Source organism: Haemaphysalis longicornis, unplaced genomic scaffold, assembly GCF_048455015.1.
Source record: "Haemaphysalis longicornis isolate Haplotype H1 unplaced genomic scaffold, Haemaphysalis longicornis Haplotype H1 scaffold_4, whole genome shotgun sequence".
Classification (NCBI taxonomy): domain Eukaryota; kingdom Metazoa; phylum Arthropoda; class Arachnida; order Ixodida; family Ixodidae; genus Haemaphysalis; species Haemaphysalis longicornis.
This window is the reverse complement of record NW_027526361.1, coordinates 35,253,889-35,277,988: the sequence shown is the minus strand read 5'-3', so window position 1 is coordinate 35,277,988 and position 24,100 is coordinate 35,253,889. Positions and strand designations below refer to the sequence as shown.

At 50.1% G+C, this 24,100-nt stretch overlaps 3 protein-coding genes across 7 annotated transcripts in view; all 3 read left to right on the top strand.

The window, feature by feature from the left end:
- LOC144178495 (beta-1,3-galactosyltransferase 1-like) overlaps positions 1–6,041 on the top strand; it is a 93,755-nt gene extending 87,714 nt beyond the window's left edge. For all 5 annotated transcript variants that reach the window (XM_077706397.1, XM_077706399.1, XM_077706396.1 and 2 more), the window contains one exon: positions 2,518–6,041. In XM_077706397.1, coding sequence (XP_077562523.1) covers positions 2,518–3,627 — 1,110 coding nt within the window. In that variant the 3' untranslated portion in view covers positions 3,628–6,041. The remainder of the gene's footprint in view (positions 1–2,517) is intronic.
- A 1,255-nt stretch (positions 6,042–7,296) lies between these two features.
- LOC144178496 (uncharacterized) lies at positions 7,297–12,748 on the top strand. Its single transcript, XM_077706402.1, has 2 exons — positions 7,297–9,414; positions 12,483–12,748. The coding sequence occupies exons 1-2, from the start codon at positions 8,834–8,836 to the stop codon at positions 12,679–12,681; spliced, it is 780 nt and encodes a 259-aa protein (XP_077562528.1). The 5' UTR covers positions 7,297–8,833; the 3' UTR covers positions 12,682–12,748.
- Positions 12,749–15,900: 3,152 nt separating this feature from the next.
- On the top strand, positions 15,901–23,444 carry LOC144178494 (cholinesterase-like). The gene is made up of 3 exons (XM_077706395.1): positions 15,901–16,058; positions 17,254–18,778; positions 23,116–23,444. Exons 2-3 carry the CDS (start codon positions 17,286–17,288, stop codon positions 23,246–23,248), a joined length of 1,626 nt encoding a protein of 541 aa, XP_077562521.1. The 5' UTR covers positions 15,901–16,058; positions 17,254–17,285; the 3' UTR covers positions 23,249–23,444.
- Positions 23,445–24,100: the final 656 nt, after the last annotated feature.

The following is a 24,100-nucleotide window of genomic DNA, read 5'->3' as shown; positions in this document are numbered from 1 at the left end:
GATATGGCGTCGCCTAATGTTCTACGGCGTCCAAATAGATATGAGAATGTCAAGCTCCCGCCGTAACCAGAGAACGTCGTCGCTGCAGAAATGCTGCGCTATCGTTCGACGCCTTGATATAAAACAGGCGATGCTGGCCTTCGTCCCGGACTTCTCCGAGAATTCGGGTCGGCTGACCGCTGGCAGACATTGCACCATTAACACATTTTATCTAGCCGTTCCCATCTAGACCAGCCCCATCCTTCCAACATGAAAATGTTGTTTACAACTTTTATTTAGGGACTTGGATGTTACTGAAGCGGGCGATAGCGCAACACTTGTACCTTCACCCGTAGATCGGCGGTGGAGGTTACACAAGTACCGTAAGTGCAGCTATCGGTGAAAAACAGAGCACTCCACTTGTTAAGATTGGCGTGGCACAGAGGTGGAGAGGACGAGAAAAACAAACCCAAGTACAAAAAAATCTGCAGAAATTGAGAATTATCTACTGATGCGTATATATGCTGCTTGTTTTGAGTGTGAGTTGTTGCAGCCATTTTTTTTTTATTTTTCTAAATCCTGTCCGACCAATTATCACCATTTACGCTATTATGACTATTAGAACTGGGACATTCGCGAAATCTGCATTATTTGGGAAATGCAGGGTGTTATACGGTTTGCCATTTTCCGTAATTGCTTAATATTTTTCCTCACTTTTGAGTTTTTCAAAATTTTGTTCCTTAACCTATTATGACGATTACACGTGAAACTTTCGCGAAATCTGCGTTATGTGGAAATGCAGAGCGCTACACGTCTCGTCATTTTCCTTAATTCTTTTATATTTATTTTCCTATTTTTCAGTTTTTCCAAATTTCCTCCGACGAATTATCTCAATTTACGCTATAATAGCGATTACAGGTGTAACTTCCGTGATATCTGCATTTTTGTGGAAATGCAGGGCGTTACACGGTCCTGGCGTGGGGGTACTCGGCAAGGGTACTCGGTACTACGCATTAAAATTATTCCGGCCCCATGAGGCAAGTCGCGGGCACGATTGGCATTAAGGAAAACCCCGCTGTGGGGCTGTTCGTAGACGACGTTCGTAGATGGTTGACGCTTCAATCCCAGTATTGTGTCTGGAAGGCCCGAAATGTTTATCTTGACAGTTAGACTCACCGGGAGAGCTAAACAAAGACTGACTTCATGTCCGTGCTACACGTACTACTCTAATCCTTGTCCCAGTGCCGGCAAAGGGCTGACGTAGCGTGGTGGCAACGCATTGCGCTGCTACCCTGTGGACCGTATTCAATTCCCATGCGAACCCGCCGCGGTGGCTCAGTGGCTAAGGCGTTGCGCTGCTGAGCACGAGGTCGCGGGTTCGATTCCCGGCCGCGGCGGCCGCTTTTCTGATGGAGGCGAAAAGCAAAAACGCCCGTGTGTACGAGATTTCGGCGCACGTTAAAGATCCCCAGGTGGTCAAAATTAATCCGGAGCCCTCCACTACGGCGCGCCTCATCGCCTGCGTTGCGTCGGCGCGTTAAACCCTACAATCAATCAAATCAATTCCCATGCGAGCTCAAATGTGCTTTTATCTAAACCGTCACAACGACGGCCATTCTCCGTGTAGGGCCATAACTGTGGCACTCAGCGCGCTTCATTCAGCGCTTTTGTCAACGCTCTCTAGATCACGCCTGGGGCTTATATCGCAGTCGCTGGGAGGGCCCCGCGCCGTGGCGACAGGATTTACGGAAACCGGGAGAGCAGAACAGGGACCATAGTAAGCGATAACGCTTTCGTAATGACTACTTTGCGGCGTTTGCTCTGTCTCTCTCTTTGTTTGTTCTTTGCCGCCTCTCTCGCTTGTACGGGGAAGGTCCGGGACCTGCTGCTCGCGTTGAGCAGTCGTCGTCGCGGCGTTCGGCATGCACATTCGCGCTGGCTCTGCCGCATTCATGGCACAGGGCCATCGAGTCCATGAAAACAAATTCACCAATATGGGCAGCAGTCGAACGATGGTACAGATAAGAAGTTTCACTGTATGATTTAGGAGAAAATGCTGTTTGTTCGCTGTTTACTTTTTTGGAACGTGCGGGAGGAGATATGTGTGAATTTCGCGAGGCTCCAAAATTTCCCTGGCCGCTTGGCTCAACGAATCAGGGAAAAGCGTGTATCGCAAGCACGTTAGATTACTCCATGGGTAATGAAACCAAGTTACTTCACTTCTTGCCCTTCAATAAACTTTTCTTTTGTCCCCTCAGTCTAGACGTCATCGCCATTTATTAGCTATAATACCGATAGGTACTACCGATCACAAAACCTAAGGCTGCGTGACCGCAGGCACTGATAGATCTGTATGGAACGTCAGGCATCCCCTCCCTCGTGTAAGTAGCTCGCGTAAAGAAATCGATACGTTGTGGTGTTTAATGTGAGCGTTTACCCTGTGCTTCATAAACTTTCATGACCGATGTCCCGTACAGCTGTATACACAGTACAGCCGTTTGACATGTTCTAACTTCTTCTCTCCCTTGTGTCTCGCAGGCTTCCGCCATGTGGTCCCTGAGAAAGCGGCGCATGGCCCGCGTCACGCTGGCCTGCGTGGCCACCGTCACGGTGCTCGTTACCGTGGCGCACTTCGCCGCCACGATGAGCGGGAGCGCAGCGCGGGACTCCACCCTGGCGTGGCGCCGACCCTCGCCCTACCCTCAAGTCCCAGCGGCGTCCCGCCATGGCGACGTCGGGCTCCAGCAGTTGTCACTTCGGACCATTCCGAGCCAGCGCCTGTACAGTCATCCGTTCGAGTACCTCATCAACCAGGAGAAGCTCTGTCGCGGCAACGCATCAACCGACCCGCGTATCGACTATTTATTCCTTATCTCTTCGGCGATGGGTAATGTGGACCGACGTGACGCCATCCGAAGCACCTGGGGCCGCGACGTCCTGGCCTTCGGGGCGAACCGCCTCGCCTTCTTACTCGGAGCCGGAAACGACTCCCGGCTCCAGTCGGCAATCGAGAGCGAGGCTTCCGTGCACGGCGACGTGATTCAGGAGTCTTTCGTCGACACGTACCGCAACGTCACCCTCAAGTCCGTCATGATGCTCCGATGGACGATACGCTACTGTCCCAGGGCGCGCTTCGTCGTCAAGGTGGACGACGACACCTACCTCAACGCTGGAAACTTCTTCGCCGCCATGCAGTTTCGCTCAGGCGACGCCGTCTACGGGAAGCTCTTCCAGATGACCGAGCCTATACGTGACGTGGCCAACAAGTGGCACGTGACTCCCGAGGAGTTCCCGGACAGGCTCTACCCGGATTACGTCGGCGGATCAGCTTATGTCATAGGCGGAGACGTCGTCAAGGCCCTGTACCGCGCCACGGGCTACGTCAAGCCTTTTCCCATCGAGGACGCCTACCTCACCGGTTCCTGCGCGCAAACCGCCGGAGTGCGTCGAGTGCACGTCGAAGGTTTTAACTCTGTGCGCATTGAGTCCACGTGTGAAGTGAGGAACGCGGTGAGCGCGCATTACACGACCGCCAAGGAGATGGTCGAGCTACGAAACCAGTTGCAGCGCACCGAGCTGGTCTGCTATCGGCTCCTGTTCGACTTCGCCTACTTCTGTTACTGCCGGGATATGGCGGCTGTGACGTGACGATGTGTTGGCGGATTCCGTTTGTTCTGTGATTTCGCCGCGTTTACAACGCTAATGCGGACTTGTGTTTCTCAGCCCGGTTGTTACTACGTCCGAATTGCGTTTCGCTCGATACGTGGGGCGCCTGTGTCCCTAGAGACTTGGCACGGTTGCCGAGAATTCTCCCCTTACGGCTGCCGCGTACGAATCACTCCTGACTGACGGGTGGGATCGTTCGGACGTTCCTGCTCTCTCGGCATCTCATTTATTACCTTAAACATGCCCATTGTTGTGTTATTTAATTTTATATTGTTCTACCAATTACGTTGGCATAATGGATGCATAGATCTGCTCTTTTTGGATGTATTTACCGAGCTGTTTTTGTGTACGTCTGATTATCTTCATCGCTCACCGTCCAAAGCGGCTTGCGTGTTTTGCGCGTTGCTGTTCCAAAGTATCGCCACGCCGGCACTGGTACAATTTTTCGCCTTCTGCCCACCCCTTCAATCTCGCATATGCTTTTGATTGTTGGCAATTGGCCCGCAGCCAGTTGAAACGGGGATCTTTCAGAACAAATTACCAAGGGACCAGAAGTGTTTTGCCAAACTACGGAAAGTTGGTCGTACACCTACGTACAAGAACGGACGAAAGGAATTTGTAAACCGAATTTAGTCGCACAGACCGCGCTAGCTGTAAAAACGTTTTTATCCGTTTCCCTCGTAAGATGTCGTAACTGACGAAAAGCCTGTTATGAATTATGAAAACAAAAGCACCGAAGCAACCGTTCTTCATCGACGAAACTGTTTGGCGCAACATTTACCCAGGATGACGCTAAGACGCTGCTAGAAATGGACATGGTGTCCGCTGCCGCTCACTGCATTTATTTCTTGTATACTTTGTCCCAAGATTATGAAGGATCGACGTGAGTTGTTAAAAAAACTCTGTGGTGATTGTTTACGCCCGCTTTCTCGTTGCATTAAAAGCGACGCCTGTGATCGGGTCATTAAATGGCGGTCGTTTTATTGTCACGCATCCTATACAAATGTATTATGCACGTTAGGAACAAGCCGCAACGTAATCCTGAGGATAAGGCACATAGCAAAGCGCGCTATTATGTGGCTGAGAAAGATGAGCGTGTAATAAGGGTATGTAACTACCTGCGAGCGTGAGATTGTCTGCGCGTGAGAATAGCATTTCGTGAACCACCTTTAGTGTTCGTTTAGGAGTTCATATAGGAACGACAGGTATCCTAGTTCAGAACGGTCGATGGTTGAAGTTAAACCAATATGTCGCTGACAGTTTGCGATGATGGGCAACAGAGAGCGCCAAATTACATTTTTTTAACCTCGAAGCGCATAACTCTGACATACGGTCATTGTTATCAGAGGGTAATACAAAGCGTTCAAAGAACAGTTTTGCGAGATTCGTTACCCGCACCAACAACACTACAATCTAGTGCCAAATGAGGAGAAGCAACGTTCGCCTTTTGGCGTACATTAACGCGAAGTGTAGGTTAGATACAAAGTAGGGCGACGATTGCACTCGCCAAGCTTAGTCGTAGAGTTAAACATAATTATCGAGAACTTGAAAGTTGCATTAAATGAACGCACAGAAAACCTCCCTCTCGCCCACGTAGTGAAGTGCCAGAAATGGTGGGCGAATATACCTACTTCGGGCTAATTCCCAGTGCTAATAGAAACCACGAGAAACAAATCAGGCGTAGGATTAGTGTGGTCTATAGGCTGCATTCGGCAGGCACTAAAAGGAACTTCAACAACTAATGCTTAGTTCCGTTTTAATGACTTTTAGGGCAAAACCTGGAACTTAATGAACACCACGAAGGAGTACTTAGGCTAGCCCGACGAGCCGTGTAAACAAGAACGGTAGAAGTAACGTTTATAAATAGGAAACAAGCATCTTTGATTTAAGCAGCAAACAAGGTGGGAAGGCATCCTAGCTCAAGTTGTAGAGTTGGACTGATCAGTAAGGCAACAGAATGGCTTCCGAGATACGTCTAGAAGTGGGCGAACATAGGCAACTCGTTGAAGGAATGAGATAAGAGAAACCTGGGGGCAAGTAATGGATTCCGGCAGCGCAAGACATGCAGTACTAGCTGCCGGAGGTCTGTAGGAGAGGCTTTCGTCGTGCAGTAGACATATGCAGGTCATGATGATGATGACGATGCGACGCCCCAGTGACCTTGCCCCGCGACTGCTTTGTTGCATCACACATTGATTTTTTTTTTATTTACAGTAAACCAGCCTGTTGGGGTGCCTTCAAGGGGAAGAAATGTCAATAAACGTTGCGAAACTCCTGCCAGACTTCCTCTCTAATTTGCTTTTATGCTTTGACAATTTCCATGCGCGCCTGCGAATACCCGCTTTAATAAGGAACTGTTATTTATAAGCACTAATAAACGAAGCTTGAAATTTTTACTCAGTAGTCATTCTAAAGGCCTGGCGGTGGGTTAACTACAAGTGTTACTTTCGTCCAGAAACATTATTGAATACTTTTCACGTGCCCAAACCTAGTCTGCATCTGTGTTGACGACTCGGCGTACAGCTACTAACGTAATCGCTCGTACTGGCACGAGAACGGAACTCGTTTTTGGCGCTTCAGAACGGGCTTGTACGTGCGCTTGTGTCACCAACCAGCGGCCTCTTTCTTCCATCGACGTTGATTCACTTTTCAGGAGAATGGGGAATATATTTCCCACCAGACCGACCCCACCACCCATTCTGTTGCTGTTTCTGCCTTATCACCGAGTCGTTGCCGCCACGACATAGAAAGAAGCAAACGGGCCTGCATACTTTTCTGTTAATTAAATTAGAAATGTTAGGTCTGACTAGGCTCTGGCCGTTCAGTGGCGGCCGAAATTGACAGAGCGAAACAGCGCAGACGCCTAATGGACCATGTGCGTGCGTTGCGTTGTACGCTCGCTCCTTGAAGTCGTAATTACTGTAACCCCGACTTCTCCCTACCCTGACAAGCCCAAAGCTTAGCCTCGTCAACTACATTCAGAGCTGCTCACTGTCTTGAAGAGTCAATACTGTTAAGGACATTTATCCATCTGGCAGATAGCACGATCCTGCCCGGTGGCTGAAGATGGTGCATCTTTTCTCTCCGAGGCCATTTCCCATCCTGCCTCGATGCACCCACATGTGAGCGTATACTCTTAACCTGGTTTCATTAGCGCTTAAGCAAGAAATTTTATTTGAATCAAGTGGCTTTAATAGAACCCTGGCTCTGCTGCATCCATTTTTGCTTTTTATAAATGGAACACCGGAGTATCGCCTGAATCAGCTTTCTGTTCCATTTAAGGTCGCTTCACAAATCAAGTTTTCTTTCCCGTAAACTCTCGAAACCGTCGAATGCTTTCGATGGAGGTAAAACGTGTAAAAAGAAGGTCCGGCTTGGGGAGCTTTATCACGACAGCCAGTAAGACAAGGCGAGTCCAGGCGGTGGCATTGACACTTACAACGACCAAAGAGACAAGGCAACGCCAGCTGGTAGCAGTGGCGATGAAAACGAGACAATGCCACACAAAAAAGAATAGTTATTTTGAGTTTCGCTCTTGGCGGACTTTGGAATGGCTTTTGCTTCTGATCGTCTGGGGATCAGGGCACGCGTGACCCTCTGGACCCTGTCAAGACAACAATTTCGACTTCCCGGTGTTCAACGCCCTTGTAATAAAAGCTGCGCTTCTTTCGACCTCCGACGTGGCGCTTTTATTACTTAAAAAAAAAAAAGAACAGGCGAGAAGGGCAAGGGCAGAGTAAAACACGTACAGTAGACGAGCGACTACTTTCAACAAGACTTTATTGAAGAAGCGTGATTTTATACATGAAAATGATCCAAACACTCTGGTGACGATTTCTGTTTACCTGTCATCGAACCCCTGTTGCTTTTATTATTTTCTTTGACTCACCCTCGTGTATTCAACGCACTTGCTCTAGAAATCCAGGTCGTCTGGACACTACTCCCTGCACTTTTCGCATGACGTGGCGCCAGCGCAACAGCCGCCCGGCATGCATGCATGCCGAAGCATATGCGTGCAGAATATCCCTCCCTTCTTGCACCTCACTGGCTATTCCAGTTGCCAGTGTAAAAGGAACGTCTTCGCTGCACCGTGGTCACGCTCCCACCTCCTAGTTGTTCGTACCTCCGAGACGGGTTGTCCTGGTAAGATGAGATTTGTTTGCTCCATGGGTAAACAAAACTGTCCCGTGGTGCTAACCGACCAATGTACATCCTAACGGCACAGAGCAATAGGAGAATGGAGTGCCGACACTCTAAAAGCCTTTATTTGGTGACACCAGGTGGGGTCTCGCTCAGGCGACATCGCCTGGGTGTGGCCTTCTTGCTGGCTCTTATAAGAACCTGGCCAGTTCATTATCTATTACACACCATTTACACGAACTTTGACTTCCTGCGCCGCTCCAGTCAAGCTGTATACAGCGGAACACATGTTGTGAAGCTGCCCTGCCCTTCAACACTCCTGCTTCCAACGCCTCGCCTCTTCAGCCCGCTCCCCGACCGTCTGTCAGGTTACGTATCAAGAATACGGAGCCCTATGGCCCTATACAGGAATTCGGAGTGTGTATTTATGCCATGTAACAAACTTCGCAAAAGAAAAGTGACAGCCAGGATTTGACTATGTTGGTCATCGCGGCGGCGGCGATGGACAAGCGCCCGTTTCTCACAGTTTCTATCCAGATTAACTGTGATGTGACTGCGCAGGACCAAGGGGCTAGAAAAAAATTAGTTTACATTAGAAGGGACTTGTCATCGCAGGGGATTGACTCAAAGCTAGAGATAGTTAAGTGATGCCAGAAGTGATCGTTCATTACTGAAACAGCAACGGCTGTGAGACGGGGCGGACCCGGTGCGAGCGTTGCCATAGAATCGCGTAAGGCATCGCAAGGGATTTGCCAAGACCACAGAAATAACCCTGATGCCCTAACACATTCAGACGAAACAACGCAAAACGACTTAGCATATACAGATCCGCTTAGCTTGATCTTCACGCATTTCGTGCTTCCTACTTTATATCAGGGTGATCAAACTTAATCATTCTTCCTTAATTTTTTTTCGCTGTGTGGGTTCTGTGCGAGCGCCTATAGTTTCAGAAGAAACAGAAGCGCAACTTCGCGCGAGGAGTCTCGCCTTTGATTTGGCCAGCATTAAAGAAAGAATAGCCAAGAGCAACCGTTCTGCGTCAAATTCGATGGAGCCCGAAAAAAATGCGGACATGCCGCACATGGAGCTGTCGAGTTTGAATGTACCTGGAGGACCGCCGGACGGAGAGGTCAAGCCGCAGTCTCAAGCAGTGCCTAACACAGGGAACGCCAAGAGTGGCAGCAGCAGCAGCAGCGGCGGTGATGGCAGTCGCAAATACGCGTCCGCAAACGACGAAGCTTCGGGGCCTGGAGAGGACGTAAACAGCGATTTCATGAACGCCGGCATCCACGACCAGACTGAGAGCTACCAAAAGAGAAACGTCAGCGCGCTGCGACACTCCTCGATCGAAGACAAGTATGGGCAGCTCAGCCGTGAAAGCAAAAGCGCCAAAGCGACGAGCTCGATGAGCGATGCCAACAAGGAAGATGATGACGGCGACATCCAGATCCAGGCCACGGTGCAGGCAATCTCGACAAGGGGCAGCCCGGTGTCTTCTTCAATTTTCTGTCTTGTTCGCGACGAAGAAGACAAGGCAGTGCCTTCTTCAATGATCTGTCTTGTTCACGACGACGAAGACAAGGCAAAGTCCTTTCTGAAGAGCCTCGCTAGGTTGTCTGAGCAGTCAAGGTAAGTTTACTCACCATTTCATTGCCGCCTCCCTTTCCCCCTCCACTCCACCCCCACCCGAAATTTTTGTCCCGGGAGGAGGAAGGAGGGAGAGAGAGGAAACGAACGAGACTACCACCCGCCGCGGTGGCTCTGGCTAAGGCGTTGTGCTGCTGAGCACAAGGACGCGGGTTCGATTCCCAGCCGTGGCGGCCGCTTTTCTGATGGAGGCGAAAAGCAAAAACGCCCGTGTGTTCGAGATTTTGGCGCACGTTAAAGATCCCCAGGTGGTCAAAATTAATCCGGAGCCCTCTACTACGGCGCGCCTCATCGCCTGTGAAGCGTCGGCGCGTTAAACCCCCATAATCAATCAATCAACGAGGCTACCAACCCTGTCTATGACCCACAATAATGACTGTGTCGCAAGTACGCACCAACTAAATTGGGCTTCGATGCGGGCTCTCACCACGACGATCAGCCATTTTAGGATTTCACTAGAACAAAATACTATTATGTACAGTTCAGAGCAAAATAGATAGGGACTAGGAAGGACACAACACACAAGCGCTAGACCCTGTCTATTTTTCCTCTGAACTGTACATATTGGAATACAAAGTAGGCCAGCCAACTACGTTACTAAAACAAAATACTGGGAAAGTTAGGTAGAGTACGCCATCATCACGAAGTTTTTTTTTTTACTTTTAGTTTGTACAAACTTCTTGTCTTACCTTATTTTTTTCTTGTTTTACTTACTTTTTCCTCCTTTTATGGCTTCCCCTCCCCTTTTTGGGGTGGCCCTCCCCACCCCGAAATGAAATTTGGCGGCCGCCACTGTGCACCGGTGACACCCAGTTCCACCAATTTTTCATCGCATGATATAAGTACGCGCTATAGATGCCGTTCTCATCCTTAGCCCGTTCTCTTCCAGCGATAACAGCGGGAACTTGCGATGATCACGATCTGTGCGAAAAACGCACTGGCTTTTTGTCCCTCACCCCGTCTCTCCCTTTTCCATCTTGCCACGAATTTCATACCTCGCTCAACACGTGGGACCAGGGACGCTGCCGCAGCTCGCTTGGAGGGTGGCATACCGTGCGGGCGGCACAAATAAATGAAGAAACCGTCCATGGGTTGCATTGTGGTTTGTGCAGTGGACCGTGCGAATGGCGCCGCCCGTGCATGGCATGTGTTGCTATTTAAGCCTCTCTTTGTTTGCGCAGCCGCCGTGAGAGAGTGAGAAGGCCACCCGACACGCAGGAAGCAGTTTGTTCCACTTCGTTTTAGCCTTGTTTTCCCTAACTGCTCTAACCTTGCTTTCCGTGGGCGCGGACCTGTTTGGATTGCATTGTAAAATGAGGGAGGATTCCTGTAGGACGGAATATGAAGTGCTCGTGCAGGAATGGGCAAAGGCTAATCAGTAATTCTTCCGTTTATATAACGGGGCTGTGTAGGGTTAGCTAGTGTGACTAGATAAGGGTACAGAGTATCGGCACTCTTTTCTCCAATTGTTCCGTGCCGCCGCCATGATCATTGGTCAGTTCGCATCACGTGACCTTTGCTTACCCTGCGACGGTTAATCGGCGCCGCCATTTTGTTGCCTATGCGTTTTAATGCCCGTGCTACACGGCCATTTCAAATGCCTTCCGAAGGCCGTTGAACCAATTGTCTATCTAGGGCCCCATTTCAAATACATGGGCGGACTTGTGGGCCAGCGTTCAATAGTCAATTGAAAGTTGCTGCGTAGCACAGGCATTAGTCGGTCAACTGCGGTCCGTCTTAGTCTTAGCTTGTTCTCTCTGCTCTGCGGCTGCGCACGACTGACGTCGTTCCGAACGCGAGTCAAACATAATGCGTGTAACAGCATTTCAGCATCGCGAGTGTGTCCAATGCCGTACTGCTGCATCTTCGGCAATGTTGTTAACAAACGACCCGGTCGAAGTTAGCGGCGAGGCCGTAGATTCGGCAGTCTTGCAACACTGATAAACACCAAAATGGTCGCCGTACTCTTATACATTATCCAGTGACACTAGTGTTAGCGTATTCGCTCCTGAAGTTAATCTAGCATTGATCGACAATTGTAAGAAAAGTCCGTACAAAATTATGAACGACTGGGGAGTCGGCAGGTTAGGGAAATTTTTAGTAAAATCGTGGGTTCTTTCAGAACTCCGTTTCCCATATATGTGCGTGCATGAGTTACAGCGTCGGGACGTACCGCGCATCTGGCTTGTTCTCATTGCTCTCTGTCTTTGCTTTCGGGGTTTATGTTTCCAACCTCGAGTGTGAGCAAATACAAGCTAGTTCTCACGCTGCGGTGAGGCCCTACAATGTCGCCCTCCGCTACCACGCACGAGGCCGTTATTCGGTTCCCGACCGCGGCTGCTGTATTTCAGATGGAAAACGACTGTGACCATGTCGATGAGCACGTTACCGCGTGCACTTACTTAGTCGTTAGGCCTTGTTACGATTCAGCGCGCCGCTACCCTGTGCGCGCCTTAATTAAGCGGGGGACACATGAGCCGAGAGGGACGCGTATCCGCACGCGTATTCGCTCTCTGGAAACCGGTTCGGCGGCGGCCTGGAGCACTCATGACGGCTACAGCAGCGGTTTGGGAGAGGGAAAAAAAACAAAAAAAAAACGCGCTCGGGAACGCGTCGCTTGCCGGACATGTGTGGCCCTTTATGTTTGGTGTAGTGCGGTGAAATTTTTCTGTGTTCTGTGTTCTTCGGATTTCTCCACGCGAAAGTAGGAAAATAAATAAACGACAACTTTTTTCAGTGCTCAACTTTTTGGTTTTTGTTGGTTCATACGAATTTCGGATGATACGAATATTTTTCGCGGTCCCGCGAGATTCGTATCATCGAGATTTTACTGTAGAAATTTTTTACCGGAATGTCTCAGTGACAGGAAGCTCAGTGACACCTGGCAGCTATATTCGAATTCGCTTCGAAAGTATTCGAACCCTAGGTCTATTCGCTTCGAATTCGCTTCGAACTAAAATATCACTATTCGTACAACCCTATTCGTAAGCACGCTTTCCTTTAAGATACAAAGTGGACAGTTGCGGTAATGAAATGCGGTCTCGTTGCAGCTTATCCTCCTTTTCATCCGACGAGCCCCTGGCCCAGGTTTCCATCGCCATCTTCTTGATCAGCATCCTCTTCGTGGTCGTCGCCTGCTCCATGATCATCTACTGGTGCGGCATGGGTTACTGCATCGACCCCCGTGGAGCGGACAACGGCAGCACGGGGCTGCTGACCACGACCACGCAGAGAAAGGCGAACTTCTAGAAAAGCGGCCACTTTGGAGCGTCACAATTGAGCTGCTGCTATATATCCCCAAAATATGTTCAAATAAACGAATGATTGATGCAATATGCGCTTAGCCTGCCTTTCTGATACCGCAGAATAAAAATCATCATCGTGAATTCCTTTTTCAGAAAAAATGGTAAGGATGTGAATACAAAGACCAGTGCATTCGTGACACCGTACTGCTCCTGTGAGAAAAATAACTTTGATCATCAAGGGGTCTGTGTCATGTAATTATTCCCTACTGTCCCCCTTGTACAATGCGGTCTAGTGAGGAACGGGATAGCGCAATTAGACTCATGCAGTACGCTACAGTTTAGCTTATGTCGTGACTGGAGGGGGAGGGAGAGAGAGAGAGAGAGAGAGAGAGAGAGAGAGAGAGAGAGAGAGAGAGAGAGAGAGAGAGAGAGAGAGAGAGCATTGAATGAGCTCAATTGTGAGAATGGAACCCTAGTCCGGGAATCCACGCATTGCCCTCGCCGTCTTGGCCCGTGTCACCAGGAGAGTCTGGTCCTCCGGTTGACAGCTGGTCAACAGTGTCTCCCACAGCTCAAGAAAGGAACAGGTGGAGAGGGGTGGTAGGGCTGGGTTTTGAGCGCATTTCACAATTATATGCTGGATGGTATACTGGTCTGACTGTTCCCGTCGCTTCACGATCATGAGGCCGAGGACGACGACGACGAAGATGATGATAATGATGAATCGCACTGAACCTGAGCGCGAGCAGCGGAGCACGTGGCTTTTCGCTCCGGCCGATGAAAATGCGACAGCGGTTGGCATCGCAACTTCGCGCCCGTCTGGTGGTACGGTGAGCAGGGAAGAGAAAATAACTGGGGATATTGTCGAACTCAATGGGGAGTTCACCCTCATACAACCCAGTCCAATTGGGCTGGGTTGTATGAGGGTGAAGGAAGGGAAGTGGGGGTTTCAAATAATAGGAAGAGAGAGAGAGACGGAAGAAGGAGGTGAGTGGGGGACAGTCTATATCGCGTTCGTCTCGTCCAACGTTCGAGGGCTACAAACGCTGCACCAGTCCTGTCACAGCCAGGAAGCAGAGACGCCCGGTCGCTCCTGCTTCGCCTGCGGCTTAATTGCTGCAACGTGGGAGCCCGCCTGCACCACCAGGGCTGCCGGGCGTCCCCCACCTGTGGCGACTGCTCAGAGCCCGAGACGCTCCAGCACTTACTGTGCTCTTGCCGCCAGCATGACACCGCGAGGCAGGAGCTCCTAGCCGCACTCCAGTGACTCGGTGCACCAAGCCACAAGCTGGAAGATTCGCGTCCGTCTACTACAAGCATGATAAATTAAAATATTTCTCTCTCTCTCTCTCTCTCTCTCTCTCTCTCTCTCTCTCTCTCTCTCTCTCTCTCTCTCTCTCTCTCTCTGTCTCTCTCTCTCTCTCAAGAACGCGCACCGCCGAGAGGTTTCGCCATTTCTAAAAGCCATGCGCTCCTCCGCTGGTATCGCTTTAATGACTACACGTAGTACTGGAGCAAATTTTAAAGCGAAGCTTTCTACGCCTCACTGGTGGCGTCGATGTCCGAGCAAAACGCACTGCAGGAAAGACTTGACACAATGGGTTTCACAAAACGATAATGTTGACAAGCGATGTTTTCAATGCCCCACTGATGGCGTCGTTCGCATCACTTGTACCGCCCATCGTTCCGCTCAAACCGCACTGCAGGGAAGCCAACTTACACAATGGGTTTCCACAAAGGCACATCAAGCGCTTTAAGAAGAAAAATCCGGGGTCATCTCCACTAACGCGAAAACTGGGGAGGGGCGAAGCATGTAGTGTGTAAGTGTATTCTTGGCGCCTTGGCGTTTTTGCAATGGATTAAGGCGGATTTCTGGGCAAGTTGGTATTCCATTGCAAGACCGTTCAAAGCGCAAAACGTAAAACGAGGGACGACAAGAGGCACAGGGACGTTTTACGTTTTGCGCTTTGAACGGTCTTGCAATTGCAATGGAGATGAAACCGTTGGAGGGTACAGGTATACAGCTTCGCTGTAAAAGTCTCGTGTCTTTGAAGCACGAAGCGTTCTAGCACGAGGCGTAAACGAGTTTCCGGTGCTTTAGTACCAAGACTACATGAGACGACTAAGGGGTTTCGCCCCTAAAAGACGCTTCTCGTGGTTGTAATCGAACCTGCAGGAACCTCGCGTTATGAATCCGCCGCCTATCCGATCGCGCCATTCCGACACGGTCCAGAGAGTTTGGATTTTGGAATTTGACTGCGACTCATGTCGCATGGGCGAAAGCTTCCCGTCGTAACAATTTTTTTTCTTAAGAAAGCGGCTTTGATTTTTTGCTAGCAGACTGGAAATAATCTGGAACTAAAATTCACCTTCCAGGAAGCTTGCAGCAACTTAGCTATACAAGCTGGCTGTATCCTGCGCAATATGGACAGTCATTCGCTCCTTGAGTGAGTGAGTGAGTGAGTGAGTGAGTGAGTGAGTGAGTGAGTGAGTGAGTGAGTGAGTGAGTGAGTGAGTGAGTGAGTGAGTGAGTGAGTGAGTGAGTGAGTGAGTGAGTGAGCAAGCGAGTCTGCGCGTTTATAAATGCACTCCAACAACAACCACTTGTCATGATATTTTATTCCTTGTAAAAACAAATGAACCCTGATTTTTTTTATATATATGTAGACCCGCTATTTGTTTCTTGCAAAGATACTTTGCTTTTCTTAGAGGCAGTGACACAAATATGTTAGAGCGTGGCGTTCTTGCCCTGCTGAGTTGGTCGAGTACGTTGAGTTGAGGATACCGAAGTACAACTTGCGTGGCATGATCATCAGGGGGCTGAGGGTACCGGGTCCTGGAGGGTACCGGGACCCGCCACGGTGGCTCAGTGGCTAAGGCGTTGTTGCGCTGCTGAGCACGAGGTCGCGGATTCGATTCCCGGCCGTGGCGGCGGCTGCTTTTCTGATGGAGCGAAAAGCAAAAAACGCCCATGTGTACGAGATTGCGGCGCACGTTAAAGATCCCCAGGTGGTAAAAATTAATCCGGAGCCCTCCATTACGGCGCGCCTCATCGCCTGCTTTGCGTCGGCGCGTTAAACCCTACAATCAATCAATTCTGGCGAGGACGGTGCAATCGCTTCGAATTCCTCCCCGAGTGATAAAAGTCTTGCGTGGTCGAAAATGGTGACGGATGGAAACGTAAGCGGAATGAATACGCTACTTTGTCTAGAGTACAAATCAGTTGCTCGCACGCTGTTATCGCGCAGATATCGCTATTTGTGTCACAAGTAGCCTGCCTGATGGCTTTGTGCCCGCACGTCGTCCGATAGCGTATTGTTCACCGAGTGGAGCCTGGTGGGGCCTCTTCTGCGTGCTCACTTCAGGACACTGCCTCGCACGGTAAGCTCCCGTTCCGCACCGGCCACAGTGGCTTTCAGTCAAACAACGTTTTCAATACCGAGAACAAGCTGGCCAATAGCTGTGTTTGGTGGGGTTGTAGTGGGACATCACACCGCCTGCATTCGTTCACTGCTAAGATTCGACAACGCGGCAGGTTTACGGCATTGTAGCATATGCTGAGCCCGTGCTGAAAGACAGGGCGTGGGCACTTGAGGTCGACAAGACGTAAGAACAAAGACGATGTTGTTCATTTCGGTCGTAGCAATGCTTTTTTTTTCTCCTCGGCGATATAAATGAGGTTTCGCATCATTGGGTGGGTCGATCGTTTGAGACTGAGCAAGATATTCTTCGTGAGCACACGCGATCGTAGTATTTGTCACGCTTACCTAAATGAGGTGTCAAATGAAAGGCCTTACACGCGGGAGTCTAGCATAGCTAATGATTAAACCGTAGAATAGTAGTGACATTGTGTACTATTAGTTATAGTCTGAAGTGATTTGACCTGTTCGATTGGAGGTGTCAACAGAAAGTTGTCAGTGAGAGAATGTAGGTACAAATGATAAGGAAAAATGTGGGGTGCTGTTTAGCGGGAGTTTTTATTAAAGGTTTTTTAATTCTAGCCAAATATAAGTATGCAAGAGCAGTACTAAATTGTTTGAAGAGGAGTAATACGACTCAGCTAATAGAAACTCGTATCATAGCTGTCAGTTACCGCACTTAATTGTTACAGTAGTAAGTGTTCCGGCACTGGCGTTTATGGGAGCAAGAAAAGAAAATTCGTACTATTGGTTAGTACATTTTTTAGCTATGAAAACGTGTGAAAGGTCGGAGGGCCTTGTCGAGAAAGAAATTACATACGCATGCTGACAAGCGCAACAAATCCGACTGAATAAGCTTGTGCCTCACGGCAAGCTAATTACCCAGTTTCAGTTTATGTACAACTGGGGCAAAAAAAAAATGTCCAAGCGTAGTTAACTTCAGGACAGTTCCTGTATTCAAAGAGAACAACGTCTGCACCAGTTTCGTTAGGAGAGGTCTGTGTTTCCTCGGTTTACAACACTGGCGCGCTACGCAGTCAGTTGTATGTTCTTGCCAGGGCCTCTGCGTTTAGTTTAGTAGCCCGAAATAACTAAAAGTATACGTATAACTAGTAATTTCTAGTCCGTATGACTCCCCTTATCGTGTCTTGTTGCAGCCTTCTAAAGACGTGACGGCGGCACATCGATAATGCTCCTCTACTCAATCGCATGCGTGCTCCTCGCGCTCAGCGTCGCACGCTCGACGGCGCCTCCCACGGCAAGATTGGAGAGTGGTGACGTCAAAGGCCTCCAGCTGAATGTCTACGGGAAAAGGGTGAACGCGTTTCTCGGAATCCGATACGCAACGCCGCCCGTGGGCGACCTGCGTTTCCGGAAGCCGTCGCCGAAGGCCTCCTGGTCGACTCCACGATGGGCCAAGAGATTCGGCAAGCGTTGTATGCAAGAGCTGGCCTTGGACGCCGCTCCCGAACACTATGCCGATGTGCCTGGCATGAACGAAGACTGTCTCTTCCTGAACGTGTGGTCCCCCGTTACCGACAACACTACTAAGCCGGTTATGGTGTGGATCCATGGCGGTCACTTCAACTCCGGTTCTGCGGACAACCCGGCCTTCGACGGCTCGGTTCTCGCTGCCGAGGAGAACGTCGTCGTCGTTTCCTTCAACTACAGGCTCGGCTTCTTGGGTTTCTTGAATGCCGTCCACAGCAACGCTTCCGGAAACGCGGGGCTTTACGACCAGCTGCTCGCTCTTACCTGGGTACAGTCAAACATCGCCGCCTTCAATGGAAACGCGTCTCTGGTGACACTCTTCGGCGAAGGCGCCGGCGCAGCGGCCGTTCGGCTTCAAGTAATATCGCCGTTGACGAGAGGTCTGTTCCATCGTATCGTCATGCAGGGAGGGACCGTTCACGCCACCAAGGCTGTCGAGAGCACGGGCAAGAGCGTGTTGAAAGCGGACGCCCTGGCCGTCGAAGTCGGCTGTTCCAAAAGCGGCCACTCCATTATTTCGCACCCGAATGACGTGATCGACTGTCTTAAAAGTCGACCGGCGCACGAACTTCTGCTTGCGCAACTCGAGCTGCGACACCACGGCATCGACGCTGCGTTGCCCACGTATGGAACTGAGTTTCTCCCGCATAACCCCGACCTCATTCACGACCTGAGGGGCTTCAAGGACGTAGAGGTCCTCATGGGACACAACCGTGAAGAAGCGAGAAAACTTATCTCCAGCGTCTTCGAAGGCCGCTTCGAGGCGCTCAAGCAGGCCAATAACATGACAAAAGAAGATGCGGAAGTAGCACTTCACATCCTCCTCAGCGCACAAGGGTACCGCCGTCCCGCGGCGTCCGAAGTCGTCAAGCACTGCCTCAGGCACGCCGCGGTCTCTGATGCTAGGACCTTGGCGGAGCTGGTCGAAAGCTGCACCGCCGGGGTCGCCGTGGCCTGCCCGGCATTCGCGTTCGCCCGCAAGCTGGCCAACGCCGGGCTGTCGGTGCACTACTACGCGTTCGACTACGTCGCGGAAGAGGTGGAAAACCACTTTCACACCAGCCCCGATCATGCGGCGGAGACGCCTTTGGTATTTGGACTTCCCTTGAGGTTCCCTGGAAAGTTTGAAGAGGCGGATCGTTCTATAAGTCAGATTGTAATGAACGCCTGGGCAAAGTTCGCCGAACGAGGGTAAGTGTGCTCACGTGCTCACGTGCCTGCATCTGCAGAAAAATAGGCTGATTCTATCTATGTTTCTAATATTTTCACCTCCGCAGTCAAAGCAGCACTATTACGCGCTTTGCTAATGACACAATGGCAACGCGATTGTTAGGGTAGCAATCTTTAGATCCTGCTTTTGTTCCTTCTATTAACTTCAATGGCAAGGCTCTGACCTTCAGCCTCCAGCATTTGTCTTTGTTACGAGTCTGCTCAGTACCCGCGTTGTTGGGAGTAGTGCTGGAATGTCTGCAAAGCGGGCTGGTGCTGCTTTAATATGTCTATGGAGGTTTTTTTCCCCTGGTTAGTGAGTCTAGAGCCCTGGTTCCCTTTTAAAGCTGGGAAGAATAAAGAACACCGGGCGCTGTGAGCGGCCACCTCACAAGCTGTGACTGTTAAGTCGCACGAGTTCACTGCGGTGCAGTTTGATTCCGTCTTAGTCGCCAAAAGCTGCATTTAGGCTTATTTTATAGTTTATGTAGACTTTTTGTTCCTTCGTGCACAGTTTATACACATTATTCCTTCTCGCAATCGGTTAACTTCCACACTGCGAACATGCAAGTTTGCAGCACGTGACGTGAGCAAACCGGTTAGGACGATGGCTCAACGAAAGAAGCAATTCTTAATGCACTTTTCCCGTGAGAAAGCTTAGGTAACCTGCGGCATGTTCCGGGTATTTTAATAAAAGTGTACGCCACTTCAGCGTCAATTTTATGTCCAAGAAGCACGCGAGGGAGAGGCGAATGAATATTCATGGGATGTTAGCTATGGCCGGCCGCTTGTTACAAATGCGGGTTGCCGTCGACATAAGTCGTCGGGTTGACATAAGTCGCCCGGGTTGACTTAAGTTATTGACACAGGTCGACTGTGGTTTCATGCTAGAACAACTTTGAAAATATTCATATTAATGACAGCCTGGTATTTAAACCTTTAGTTTAGTTTCTGTGCTGCCTCGGGCTCAAGCATATTGCAGAATAAAAGAAAATACACGCTGAACAGTGCAGTGCTGTTCATAAAAAATGAATTAACGCTAAGTGCGTCGACGAATTGCTAAATTTTTGCAGCTAAGCTGTATATGGCTGGGATCTTAGAGTCTCGCCCCGACGGGAACACTTTAATGAACGGCGTGTGTTCAGCGTACGGAGGAATTCCTACAGAATAAAAGGTCTTAGTGCCTCCATATTCTGATATCAGACGGCTTATATTGCTCTTAAAAAACTGCGGTTGATTCCTCTGTCATAGGAGTCGGTAAAGCACCAAAATTAAGTAAGCAGCGAAATATGCGGCGAAAGGAGCATTATTTGTGGTCGGCGGCTGTCTTGTGGGTGTGCTTGGCGAGCGACGTCCTGCAGCAGGTCGCTTCAGCAAAGGTGCGACCACTTCGGTCCTGCTCGGTGGCGTGTACGGCAGACAGTTGTGTTGCGACGAGCTCAGCTTGCGGAACGCGATAGGTAGAGTTCGCAGCTTGAACCGTGAACGCGCGAACGCGTTCCGCTTCTTGCTGGCGTTTCTCTTCGCCCCAAATAAGCCACGTTCGCGCCATTCGCCCGTCGGCGTCGCTACAGCGCAGCTTACGCCAACTGTCGGTGCTCGTTAGCTTCATGATGCACTACTTCGCTTCACCTTCCTACGCGGCAGCACCATCCGCGTCAATGAAACTTTTAAGTGCGAAGCACTTCTTAGTCGGGCCTACTCCTGCTTCCACCGCCGTCCTCCGTCCGCAGCCTAGCAACGGAGCTAGCTACCGTGCCTAGCAACGGCGCCGGATTTCCGACGCGTGAGGGCGCTCGCATAGCGCCTCCTCTCCCCCCTCGCCTACTCTCCTAAAGCCCCTTTACTACTCTCCAGCTCGCAACCCCCTCTCTCGGCGCGCCAGCCAGGCCACTACACTATATATAAAAAAAAACAGCATCGGGCGCCAGGTTTCGATCCGAGGACTTTGCGGCCGCGAGCGACGCTCTACCGACTAAGCCACGGACGCGACGCTGATATCAGTGTTAGTAACGCGCCTTAAATCTTTAACGCATTCAAACTACGTCGTCAGCGGCGTGCGTTGGCGACTCAGCGGCGTTATAGCGGCTTGATAACTGCGTGGTGTACACGTGATACTACAAACCCGCTAGTTCTGCATTCTCTCACGTGACTGCGCCTCCTCTCCCTTCACTCCGGTCGGCGCTTCGCAGCTGCGGTGCGCTGCGGTGCGGTGCGCTCCTCCTCTTCCCTTCCCATTGTGTCGGCGGGCTCCACGTGCGACCGCGGTAGGCTTAGTCGAGCGCAGGCTTAGCGCAGGTGCGGTCGAGCGCGTGTCGAGGTCCGTATAAATAGCGGGCAAAATGCCACCAAACTTCAACAAACTCCCCCTCATAGCATCACCCCGTGCTTCGCACTTCCTCATACTCCCCTTCGGGGAAATGCGGGGGAATTTTTTTCTGGCGTTTCGCCTGTGTTCGTTGTCCTGACGTCATTTCTGTGATGGATGTGACGTCAATGAAATCTTAGTGTGTCTCGGCATAAAACACCGTCGTGTGAAAATCTTTCCAACAATGCATTCGTGTTCGGAGGGGAAGCCGACTTTGAGACGATTGGCGTAAGCTTGGTTTTTGTAAGCTGGCTTTCCAACATTGTGCGTTGCACAGTGAGCCATGGCCATGACGGTGGGACGCCACCGCTTTCTCAAACTGTGTATACTTCTCGCTGCGCGCGGCGGCATACATTGCGCAATGCCGCGCGCTCTGCGGCGGCCACCTGTGCGGCACAGCGTGCGCTCGTAAAGTTTCTTAGTAAATATGCTAGAGAGGAAACTGCACCTGGGAATCCATGTCGTCGTGGATGGAAAGACCCCTACTTCTGGCTTGGGCTTGACATGGAAATTGGATTCTTGGGCGGTTTTGGGGGATTTGCTTCCTTCACTATGCATTAGCACGTCTACGATCTACTGTGGTTACTGTGGTAGCCGTGAGCCTGCGTGTTCGGTGAAAGAGCAGGCAGTGTGTGATTGCATCTATTGTATCGAACGTTGGTCATGGCGGAGTCGAAGTAACGTATGACTGAGCGGGTAATATGCCGCCGCGAAAGTTATAGCTGACGAAAAAAAAAAGAAACCAAACGTACTTCGCCTAAGACAAGATACGACAGATATGGGCCCCTATATCCGTGATATCTCGTCTTCATCCACGACTGTTTAACGCCGCGTTTTCTTTTTTCTTCGTGCATGAACCAACTCGCACAGCAACAAGTTTTGATAAACAGTAGCTGACGGTCGGTGCACTGGTTCACTACGAAGCCGACGTGTTTTCATGGGCACGCTCAAAAACTATTTCTGAGCTCTTCAAAAATTAATAAAATAAGTCTCTAATGAGTTCCCCCCAAAAAATATTATCGTTATTGCTAACTACCAGCTTGGCCTGCAGAATAGTAGGCACAACCAATCCGGCAAAAATACGCTGTACTTCCTTTTCCCGTATCTTTAAAACAGCCTGTTTTATTTTCCACTTATATAATAACACACCATTCGTTCCGTTTTTCTGTCGCTGTGTTAGTTTCAATCCACGCCAATGACAAAACTAAGGCGAGCGCATGGTATTATGGCGGCCCATGACGACACAGACGGCCTTGATATGAGCCGCATAGACGCTAGCGCCAGATTCCTCTCTAGTGTATATAGCAAGAAACTCTGTGCCTGCGCTGGAATTGGCGTAGCGGCTCTACAATAAAACCTCATTGCCGCTGCCAACCAATCGTGTGTGTCCTCAGTCTGTGTCGTAGAGATCGAGTCGCTGTCCTTGTAATTGGTTATAGAAAATCCCCAATATAGCAACTCCAACCAAAGCGCCGGCTTCTCTAGACTTTCCTCTTCACAGGTTGGAAGGGTTGTGATTTTAGGCCTATGTGGCATATACTTAGTTCTTGGCTATTCTTCATAATTTGTGGCCGAACCATTCTGTTTGTGGCGTATACGTGGTGCCTTTGTAGTCAAAGGTTAATTTCACAGCTAACAATGTGAATGCCGAGCGCGCATGGCAGTGACATTACTGCTATATAGTTAAGCTGCCTTTCCTGCAACGGATAATGTTGGCAAGCAAATTTGTATTAGCAAGGTAACAATACTTGAACTTTTTTAGAATGAAGAACCCTTACGTTTGCCACGTTTGCTTGGAGCTAACAAGGGGGCGCTGCTCCCGTTATAAAAAGCAACGCACCTTAGAACGAGAAATGCTGTGAAAGATACCACTTAATAGTGAGCAAGCAAATATAAGTACTGTCAGGAAAAATGTGACGAGTATCGCTAACCACATTTCTCCGTGTTGCAGAACGCCGCCCGCCCTCCTCGGTACTCTGTGGCCTCGATTCAGCGAAGCCCGACCGATGTATCTAGAAATCGACGAGGCTTCAACGCGTCTAACGGAAGCTGACACAGTGCTCTGCGGCCTCCTCAAGAAGTGACGCAGAGGGAAGTGCGGACACGTTGTGCAACTAACTGACACTCGATAGCCCACAAAAGCCTGTCACTTTCATTTATATATGTATTTATATAACATGCACAAGTGCCAGAGCACATAGCTGCAGCTCCATCAGCGTTTGAAGGAACCTACCAAGCAGTGTCCGTCCCTGTTTATTGTCAATAAAAAAATCACTCTGATTTTTCGCCAGTGATGTTTTGTTTTAAGTTCCAGAACCTGTATTAAACGACTACGCCACCACGGACTGTATCACGCTTGGTAACGGTCCCGCTTACGCGACCGGCGGAAGGGGAAGGACCGACCACCATTTCGCGCTGTACGTGGGAAGTGTTCCGTGGAGCATAAAACGAATATCCATCTAACTTGAGACATACATCTATCTTGAGCACACTCTCTATGTGGCGAAAGTCGAGGTAGCCGCCACCTTTATCATCCTTCTGCCTTTCAGATATATAGATAGCTCGACGGGTTGGATGTAGCTATGCATTGCAGCTTCATGCTCACGCTTTACCCGAGGAATCTATACAGTGGCATACTTTTGCTTTGTCAGTGGTAGCTCGGCGAAACCGCTTTTAACCGGAAGCCGGAACCTGAAGTTTAACATCCTGCGTTTGTCTCAGCTTCTGAACCCCCACCCCCGTGTTTTTGTTTGTTGGAATACCAAGAGTACCAAACCAACCAGCACATCGAAATAATGTGCGTGTCATGCGCTTCTAGTGGCCATTCGCTATAGCTTGTATTCACTGGCGAAGCACGCATGCAGCAACGATGTGAGTGCGCCGTCACCGGTTACGTCGGGCTCCGCTGGATGGCGGTACTTGTCCGTGCTAAGCAC

Coding starts and splice junctions, on each gene's coding strand:
- LOC144178496 (XM_077706402.1), top strand. CDS start 8,834: ATGGAGCCCGAAAAAAATGCGGACATGCCGCACATGGAGCTGTCGAGT. Junction 9,415..12,482: donor AGGTTGTCTGAGCAGTCAAG/GTAAGTTTACTC, acceptor GTCTCGTTGCAG/CTTATCCTCCTTTTCATCCG.
- LOC144178494 (XM_077706395.1), top strand. CDS start 17,286: ATGCTCCTCTACTCAATCGCATGCGTGCTCCTCGCGCTCAGCGTCGCA. Junction 18,779..23,115: donor GCAAAGTTCGCCGAACGAGG/GTAAGTGTGCTC, acceptor TCCGTGTTGCAG/AACGCCGCCCGCCCTCCTCG.